This window comes from Solanum dulcamara, chromosome 3, assembly GCF_947179165.1.
Source record: "Solanum dulcamara chromosome 3, daSolDulc1.2, whole genome shotgun sequence".
Classification (NCBI taxonomy): domain Eukaryota; kingdom Viridiplantae; phylum Streptophyta; class Magnoliopsida; order Solanales; family Solanaceae; genus Solanum; species Solanum dulcamara.
The window spans coordinates 5,619,633-5,629,569 of NC_077239.1; the positions used below are offsets into that span (position 1 = coordinate 5,619,633).

A 9,937-nucleotide genomic window follows, 5' to 3' on the forward strand; every position below is an offset into this window, starting at 1 on the left:
GAAAAGGCATGATGATGTGAGATGAGATTGAGTTTTGAAAGGGGTCCAATAAAACCAGATGAGATGGTTTGAATATTTTACCTGATAGATATGAACAACATATATTTTGGGAATAGTATTGAGTATCGATTTGGGTAAAAGTATACATAATTTGAACCCCATAAACTACGTAGTCAGCATAGGAGAGGAGAGGATTGAACCGTTAAAGTTGGACATTTCCTCTGCAGTCTTGAAAAGAGAGGACTTAATTTGATTAATTGTGGATCCAACATTGGTTGATTTGTCCCTTACCTTGGCAAAGTATCGGACGGACGTGGCAACGATGTCGTCCTATTGTACTGTCACTCGCTCATATGGTGATGGTTGTCTGTTAGAGAAACTCCCTAATAATAATACAAAATAAATGATTTGATTTGATTGAGATTGCATACAATTGAGTCAATTTGAAAAACTATGATGAGTCGATTGAAAGACATTGCATATTTTTGAATTTGCATCTTTCTTAAGTTGAGTTATTTTCAGAGTTGAGTCCCTTGAGTTGAGTTGAGTATCTTTGAGTAAGTTTTCTTTCAGCTATATTACATACTCTTACATTTCATGTACGAACGTCATTTAGCCTGCATCATTTTATGATGCAGATAAAAGTGCTAGAGATCATCAACAGGCGCTTCGTTGAAGATCTATTTCTTTTCTGATAGTGGTGAGACCTCCTTGCTTACGAAGGAATCATGATTATTTTGTTTTGTTTTGGTATTTTCTTTTAGGTAGCTATGGACCTGTCATTGTCACCACTTAGACAGTAGTGATAGAAACTTCATAGTCTAGATAGAGATGGGTTGATTGAGTGTTTTTATCCCTTGAATTGTTCTTGTCAGACTATTTTCATGACAAAGATTGGAGTTTGATTTGTTGGCCTATGACCTTTCTCTTTATTTTAAGTTTTCCTCTAATTGAATAAATGAGTGAATGTGTGATTGGACCAAGTGGTTCGCTTGGAGATCAACAATGGTCTTCGAGTGCCGGCCACGCCTAGGGTACCCTTTTGAGGGTGACATGCTATTTTTGTTCTTGTTTATCTCATTAGCTCTATCACTTCGTCTATTTCTTCTGTGTTTGTAGTAAGACAAGGGGGTGGCGAAGTGGGATTTGAGGGAGTTGGTACCTGGGATGAAGATGCCACCTCATTAAGAGTCCGGGTTGCGCTCTCTATAAACCCTGTATGGATGAATACTGGAGTGGTATACCTTATTGGTATGAGTGGAGGGGGTTGTATAGAGGGTCCATTATCGGGTTGGGTGAAGGAGATGGAAAGAAAGACATTTCCTCCTAATAAGGGTCCAGAGGGTGAAGTAGAGGAGTCTCCCATGAGGGATATGGAAGAATGAGAGCTGAGGGAATGGGTAACTTACTTCGGAGTGGAGTACTGAAGCTAGCCAGACTTGGTTGTTGCAGGTCTCCATTATGAGTCTCATCCTCTCTTAGACTACCTAGGCTATAAAGGATGGGTTCTAGACAACTATGACAACCTCCCTCACCTCTATCATCACTCTGAATGAGAGTGAGTTACCCTGGAGACTCATTTCCAAGCACGACATGGGTATTACATTTGGAGCTGGTGTTGGGGTGGCGTAGATCGGTGTTGTTGTTAGTGATGGGGGGGCGGGGGTTCTGTGGATTTTGGGAGTTGTTGTTATTGCCTTGGTATTCCATTCTCGGAACACTTATTTGGTATTGGGTTAGGAAAAAAGTTGGAGTTTGGAAGCTTGGCGTCTGGTTTGAAAGCTGAGTGGTGATCGAGGTATTTTTGTCTATATTTGGTAAGTTAATAAATATTGACTTAATTTGAATAATATGATTAATATCGGTTGTGTTTAATTTGTTTTGGCCGTTTGTACTAGGAATAGAAGTTGCTATTTTATTTAATGGATTTTCTTTTGGAAAGGCGATTGTAAGGGTGGAATTTGGATTCCTAGGGTTTGGGGTAGGATTGACGTCAGTCACTTCCAACATAGCTGTATCACAGCTGGATGAAGGTATGGTGTTGGAATTGTCCACATATGATGGTGGGGTGGTTGATGTGTATGAGGGCCCAACGTATTCCTTGTATAAAGTGAGCGCATCCAACACGTTTTTTGATTTCGTAGTTGTAGAGGATTTACTAGGGGTATAATTGGAAGTGCAATCTATAATAGTAGGAGGTAGGAGGCTATGTGTAGGGGGTAACGTAGGGGTCCCAAAAAGGTCGGAAGAGTTAGAGCCCACCTTTTCGGCTAGGCAAACATTGGGGGAAATAGGATAGGGGATATTTTTGGATAGAGAAAAGGCTCATAAATATCTCTCACTTATAGAAAGAGGCTCATAAATACCTTTTTTTCTCCTTTTGATCTAAAAGTACCATCAACCTATTTTTTTGGCTAAAAAATATTCCTAATCTATTGAAAATAGCTCAAAAATATCATATTTTCACCTTTTGATGGTTCAAGAACACCCCTCCTTCCAACTTTTAGTTTAAAAATAACATCAACTCAAATTTAATTGAATTGAATTCTTTTACTAATTAATTAATTATTTTATTTGTTCTAAAAGATAATTTTTTATTTATTCAAATTATTAATATTAGCTCATCCCAAAATATTAAAAATATTTAAGTTTAACTATATTTGAAATGAAAAATAAATTATTTATGTTATCAAACTTTTTAGTAACAAAGATTAAAGGAAAAAGGATAAAATTTAGCTAATTAATATATTTATACACTTAACTATTTATCCTCAACACTAAAGAAAATAATTATTTATTGATTCAAATTATAAGTGGAAGATTTTCTAATAAGATGTCTATTTACTAATTTTTTTAGTCGACTAAAAATTGAGTAATATCCCCAAACAATCATCCATGTTTAGGAAATTGTCTAGAAATATCACTTTTGTTTCTTTTAGGATCAACTATTTATATTTTCTCCAAAATATACTTCAAACAATAAAGACATATTTCTCTCTTCTAATGGAATGACATGTCACATTGTTCCTTTTTTTAATAATTTTTTAAAACTCTTTTAAACCATCCATATTTTATAACTAAATAAAAATTTATTACTGTTTCATATTGTTAAAAAAAAGAATTTTCATTGTTATTAAAATGTCATATAATATTTTTAACTCCATTTACTTTTAATAAATTTATTATATATAAAATAAAGTTGTATTTGTATTTATCTATTTTATCATATCAAGAGAATGACAAAAATGAATTTTATTTTTACTTTTAGTATTAGCTATTCATTCTAAATTATTTCCGATTTTTAGTTATCTATTTCCCTTTTTTGATAACTAAAAGTAAAAATAAAATTCCTTTTTATCATGCTCTTGATATGATAAAATAGATAAATACAAATTCAATTTTATATTTAATATAATAAATAAATAAAATAAAATTTTATTAAAAGTAAACGGAGTTAAAAATATGATATGATATTTTAATAACAATAGAATTCTTTTTTTTAACAACATGAAAAAATAATAAAAAAATATTAGTTATAAAATATGGATGATTGAGAATAGTTAAAAAAAATTGTTTAAAAAAGAATAATGTGACATGTCATCCCATTAGGAGAGAGAAAAATGTCTTTATTATTTAAAATATATTTTGGGGAAAATATGAATAGCTTGTGATATTGTAGTCCTAAAAGAAATAAAAGTAATATTTCTAGGAAAGTTTCTAAACATGGGTGACTGTTTGAAGAATTACTCAGTGAAAATTATATTGGAGATTACATATTCTAATCGATATTTCATAGACTAAGCGATTTATCCTCAATACTAAAAAGAAATATATAACTATTTATTGATTCAAAATTTAAGTAGAAATTCTCTAATTGATTTTAATCTTTTAGTTTGGTAAAAATTTATTATTTACAAAAATTTTGATTTAGTTCAAATAATAAAATTACAGATTATTATATGGTAAGAGTTTGAATGATATTAAAATCATATATATTAGATATACAAATATAAAGAGATAACAAAGATTGATGGTATTTTTAGACTAAAAGGTGGAAGGAGGGATATTCTTGAATTAATAACAAAGGTTGAGGGTATTTTTGGACCAAAAAGTGGATGAAGGACATTTTTGAGACATTTCCGATAGGTTAGGGGTATTCTTGAGTCAAAAAATTAGGTTAATATTTTTAGACCAAAAGATGAAAGAAAGATATTTATGAATTTTTTTCATAGATGAGGGGTATTTATGAGCTTTTTCCCTTTTGGATAGAGTTTATGCAATTAGTATTTAATATTTTGCTAACAATTTTTGTACTAGTAGGTTTTTTATTATCAAATATAAGTGGATTATTGTTAATATTTATTAATGTTGAGTAACTATTTTTAATAGGGTGAAGATTATTTTCACCCCTAACTTTGCTTTTAAAATCATACTTCTCCCTTAATTTTGAACAATAATCAAACTCCCTCCTTTATTCTAATTAAAATTTTAAAATGCCTATTATACCCTCATTATCAACTTTTTTTTACTTCTTTAAACTTATGATATTTTCATTTTTTTTAATTCATGTAACAAATTTTTCAAAAGCATAAACATTATCTTTTGAACGAAAAAAGTAAGAAATACTAATTAAGTATAAAGGCTAATGATGTTTTATAATGAAGTAAATTAGATTAAAGAGAAAATTAATTTTATTAATACTAATCAAAACACTAATATTTATTTATTCAAGTGAAAATAGCTGAGAATAATAACTATACAATATATTTCGATGTAGAAATTCAAACTAATTAATTTTATTAAGTTTAAATTGTTAAAGATGGTATTTATTTAGATTTTATATTATTTAGAACTATGTTTATGTAATACTCCATCAATGTGAATCAAAACTTGTTTATTTATAGAAATAATCAAGAATACTCCCGTCATTTATATTACTTGATTCTCATTCTAAAAATAATTATTTTAATTTACTTGTTCAGTTTATGAAATAAAAAAAAATTAATATATTTTTATTTCTATCCTTAGCACTAGTATAAAATAACTGCATAAAATAGTAGTTGTCAAATTTAAAGTTTCAAAACATTATTAATAATGTTAGTTTAGTAATATACACTTCCAATTAATTTTTTTAAGGGTTGTTATATCAAAAATATGCGCATACATACATATACACACGCTTAATGAATATTATATTGAAATAACAGTCATAAAAATAATATTAAATATCGTGACAAATGCATAAAAATATTATTCTACTTATAATGTTAATGAAACTAAAGAAAAAGTTATAAATATGTAGGTTAAAAATTAAATTGCATATAATATAAAAAGATGCTATATATATGTGATATAATAAGGGTAAAATGGATAATATACTGGATATAAGGGAGAGTTTAATTATTATTCAAAGTTAAGAAGGGAGTTTGATTTTAAAAGCAAAGTTGGTGGCGAAAATTATTTTCACCCATTTTTAATATCTATAGTAGGAAAATTATTATTCTGTAAAATATTGTATTTATTAGGGCTGCTATTTTCAAACAAATCAAAATCCCAAATTCTAGATTTATTCAATCCATACCATCCAATAAACGTTAGGGCCCAGCAACCAAAAGACTCATCGACGTCATGGAGTGACGTCGTATCGAGTGACGTCGATAATAGGGAAATTACAAAAATATTAAAAGTGTCTTACTTCTTACTTGCATCAATTTCATTGATTTTCTTGGTAGCATCGTTGAGTACGCACTAAAATTATCTTTATATGTAATTTCCATGTGTTTCCTGGAAGTAGTATTCTATTTAACTCCCAACTTATAAATTGCCTACATATATATAATAACTATATATATATATATATATATATATATATCATTCTAATAACAAAATTAAACATTTCCAATAAGAAGCGTTGAGTTATATATATATATATATATATATATATCATTCTAATAACAAAATTAAACATTTCCAATAAGAAGCGTTGAGTTATATATAATGCCTACTCTTTCAAACAAAATTAAATCATTTTTTGAAATAATAAATTTAAAGAAAGTTATAATAACAATAATAACATCACATATAATTGGTCTCCTTATTGTGGTAGATTTTTGGTTAATTTCTAAATGCTTTCTTTTCTGAAATTTCCAAGGGATTTCTGTGCAAGTACATGGTACTACTCTCTTGAGTTACTATAAAATAAATGTCAACTGCCAATATGACGGTTTTGACAGTTCAGTACTTCTATATTTAATTTCCTTTTAGTAACAAATGTAGTAAGTGAGTTATGATTACTTCTTCATCTTTAATTATACTTTTCGAATTTGAATCAATTAGGTACTGAGTCACTTTTGCAAGGGGCCTACTAAACACTGGGTCGAAAACTAAATAAAAAAAGGCAACTTTCACAACACGTTAAATCCAAATTTTTGTACCATTTACTTCTGAGTCAAACATCATGAGACTTGGTATTCATAGGTGACTTATTCTTTTGGAGTGTTTGAAGTATTCGTGCTCAAATTGACCAGACAAAATACAACTTGAAAATATATAAACATTAAAGATTCTGATCGATCAAGATTAATTAATTATATTAAAGATTCTGATCGATCAAGATTAATTAATCATTTTTTGCATGATATATTAATTTTATTTTCAAGAACATCAAATAAGTAACTCAAAGTTATACTGGTATTTCCAAGAATTAAAAAAGGAATTTACATGTTATAGACTTATAGTCGTCCACTCGAATACTTGTATACAGATGTAAATTGAGGATTTAACTTCTGTGGATATTAACATTTAACGTTCTTATCATGAACTTCCCATTATATTTTTAAAATTATGAGCTCATATCCACAAGTTATTGCAATTTTAGATAAATCTATATTACACACAAATTTGTACTCTAGCTCCGAAGGTATTGAATTCATATTAACTAGCTAGTCAATACCTACCAGTTGTATTATTACTCGGGAAGTTTCTTATTCTTCTGCTGTTTTATTGCAATTCGATTATTGTATTAATTTGTTGTAGTTATGTTTTTTTTTTCCAGAATGCTTTGACATACTCTCTATAGTATTTTACTATGGCTTTGACATACTCTCTATAGTATTTTACTATGACTTCTTCACTCCTATTACTTTTTTTTTGAGCCGAGGGTCTATCAGAAACAACCTCTCTGCTTTCCAAGATATGAGTAAGGTTTGCGTATACTCTATCCTCTCCTCATTATACCCCACTTATAAAATTACACTAAATATAGTCTAACAACATGAGCAACCGCCTATATCATATAGGAAGCATCCTAGTTGTTACTAATGTTCTAATTATAAAGGCAATTCGTACATCGATGTATTTATTTATACGAAAAAAAGAAAATGAAAAACAAGTGAAAGACTTCGAATCCTAACTATAAATTAAAGTCTTCAATCGTCTTCTTTTTCTTGGAATTAAGTTCCATATAATTTAATTTCCATCTTCTAAGTTAGCAATCAAAAAACAATTATTATTTTTTTTAAAAAAATGACACCTCTCCCAACAACCATGAAACATTTTACCCACCAACAACATCCAATAATACTACACGATGATACCATTAACCCTAAATATTTATGTGAAGGTTGCATGACTTATGGATTTGGTACGAGATATCATTGCCATGGTTGCACCTTTAATCTACATGAATATTGTGCAACTTGTCCGCGAATTCTATCGTCTTTCATGCATCCTCACCATTTACTCAGACTGGTTGAGCGCGATCACCTAGGTGATCGCGTCTGCAAGATTTGTCGTGACCCTATCGAAGGCCTATCTTATAGGTGTGAGCTTTGTCAATTTGATGTCCATCCTATATGTACTCAATTGCCGGAAACACTCAATCATATTCTACATCAGGTAACCTAGCTACAAATTCATATTAACTATATATTTTTGGGAAGTGTACATAGTATTCTTTTTTGTCAGTTTTAAAATATTAAAATTAAATGAGTGCAACTGCTCAACCTTGGTTGTTTTTTTCCAATTAACCTTCAATTTTAGAGTGCATTATTGTTTGTTTAGCTTTTGATTTTGAAAAAAAAGAAGATCTAGGATTCTATAAAATTTTAGGGTTAGTATAAGAATTTAGGATTTATTGTGGAATTGTATAAAATATTAGGGTTCATTTTGGGGTTGTATAAAATTATAGGGTCATGGAAGAAATGAAGGAGAAGAAAATCTAAGAAATGAAGAATAAGAAGAAAGGGAAGAAAATCTGAGAAATTAAGAAGAAGAAAGGGGAAGAAAAATTGAGAAATAATGGAAAAGTGAAGAAAGAAAGGGGGAGAAGGTTTTTAAGTAATTTTTTTTTAAAAAAATAATAATAAATTAATCAGTTCAATTAGCTGTTATAGATGGACCCATTTTATGGGTTTTTGTAAGCCTCCATGTGCCTGTTGTCGATTGATTTTAAAATATTTGACCAACTCATCCTCCATTTTTATAAATGGTATGATAATTTAAATAGGTAAATGAATAATTGAGATATGAAATTTGTAAAAAAAAAAAAAATTAGGTGTGTTGTTAATCATGGACTCAAAGAATTATTAAGTAAATACTATTCATGGAGTTTATTTAAAAACAAAAGAAAAAGATTATATATTATAACTATCTTTTTTTTTTCACGATTATGAATATTTTATGAAATATGAAAACTTGAAGAAAAAAACACATATAGGCCTTCTGTTTTTATTTCCAGCAATTTTCACACATCTTTTGCCTAAACTTTTTAAAAAATTCAAAACTTAGGTGAATAATGCCAAGTCTCTTTTCTTTTTGAAGTCTGTGTTAAGTTGGATGACTTTATAATTTTATACATTCAAAAGTGATTTTAATGCACTATTGCCCTAACTAAAATGACCATTCAAGTAATTAACTCTCTTTTATAAGAAACTATACAAATTTGGACCACTTATAGTTTAGCTCTTCAACGTCCAATTAAAATTGCCAGTCAAGATCTTTCATATATGTGGATGTCAACTTATTACAAGTGTTATTCTAATTTGATGATAATGATATTGTCATCAATATTTCAGAAGCATCCTCTAAGGCTATTGAGCTTGACTGAATCAGGAATAACTTGTGCTGTTTGTAGAGGAGAATGTAACGCTTCTTCATGGCGTTACAGGTGTGCACTATGTGGATTTGATATTCATATAGGTTGCGTGCCAATACAATGTCAACATACAATGTCCGATCGAGGAATTCCTACCTACGTTCCACCATCTGTATTCCCTCAACAACATTATTTTGGTGGTTATTATCCTAATCCCAATCATTTTCCTGGTCCATCTAATAATATGCACCATTATAACTACAATATGCCACAACTATACCAACAACATCAAGGTCACGGGCAGGCGCAGACTCATTATGGTGGAAGTGGTGGACGAATTGGACAAGTGATGTTTAATTTGGTGAAAGCAATTGCAACTGGGGTGATTTCCAATATGATATTTGGGGTGGATGTGTTTCCATTTTTTGCATCTTGATGATGTAGTGTATAATTTCATCCTTTGCTATACAGAAAGTGTAATGCTAAGCAAAAGCTCTTTGTTGAATTCTTCGGTGTGATTCAGTTATTAAGACAATTAAAAAGGCATTTTCTTGTTTTGGGATCGCCTATCTTTGTTTTATAATGATAATATGGCATGTAAGGAATAAAGTATGATGTTTAAATGTGATTATGTATGATGATTTGTGTGATGGGAATAAGTTGAAATATTAAATGTTATATCGAAAAAAAACGGTTTAAAATTAATTTCAACTTTTTAGAGAAAAAATCAATTTTAGAAAAAAGGAGACGCCACTTAATTTTTTAAAGAAATTAAGAAAACTTAATTTAAAAGACCCTAACAGATTTAAGTCTTAAAAATTTAGAGAAAAAGGTACGAGGTTC

The 9,937-nt window shown here is 29.4% G+C and overlaps 1 protein-coding gene across 2 annotated transcripts; it reads left to right on the forward strand.

Moving 5' to 3' along the window:
- Positions 1–7,436: 7,436 nt before the first annotated feature.
- On the forward strand, positions 7,437–9,648 carry LOC129881492 (protein VACUOLELESS GAMETOPHYTES-like). Of its 2 annotated transcripts, none has more exons than XM_055955687.1 (2): positions 7,437–7,896; positions 9,075–9,648. In XM_055955687.1, exons 1-2 carry the CDS (start codon positions 7,525–7,527, stop codon positions 9,528–9,530), a joined length of 828 nt encoding a protein of 275 aa, XP_055811662.1. In that variant the 5' UTR covers positions 7,437–7,524; the 3' UTR covers positions 9,531–9,648. The 2 variants fall into 2 exon arrangements, with proteins under 2 accessions (XP_055811662.1, XP_055811663.1); XM_055955688.1 differs by having other exon boundaries at positions 7,813–7,896; positions 9,134–9,648.
- Positions 9,649–9,937: the final 289 nt, after the last annotated feature.

Excerpts from the sequence above, each read along its gene's own strand:
- LOC129881492 (XM_055955687.1), top strand. The coding sequence starts at position 7,525 with ATGACACCTCTCCCAACAACCATGAAACATTTTACCCACCAACAACAT. Across the intron at positions 7,897-9,074 it reads TCAATCATATTCTACATCAG|AAGCATCCTCTAAGGCTATT; the intron begins GTAACCTAGCTA and ends TCAATATTTCAG.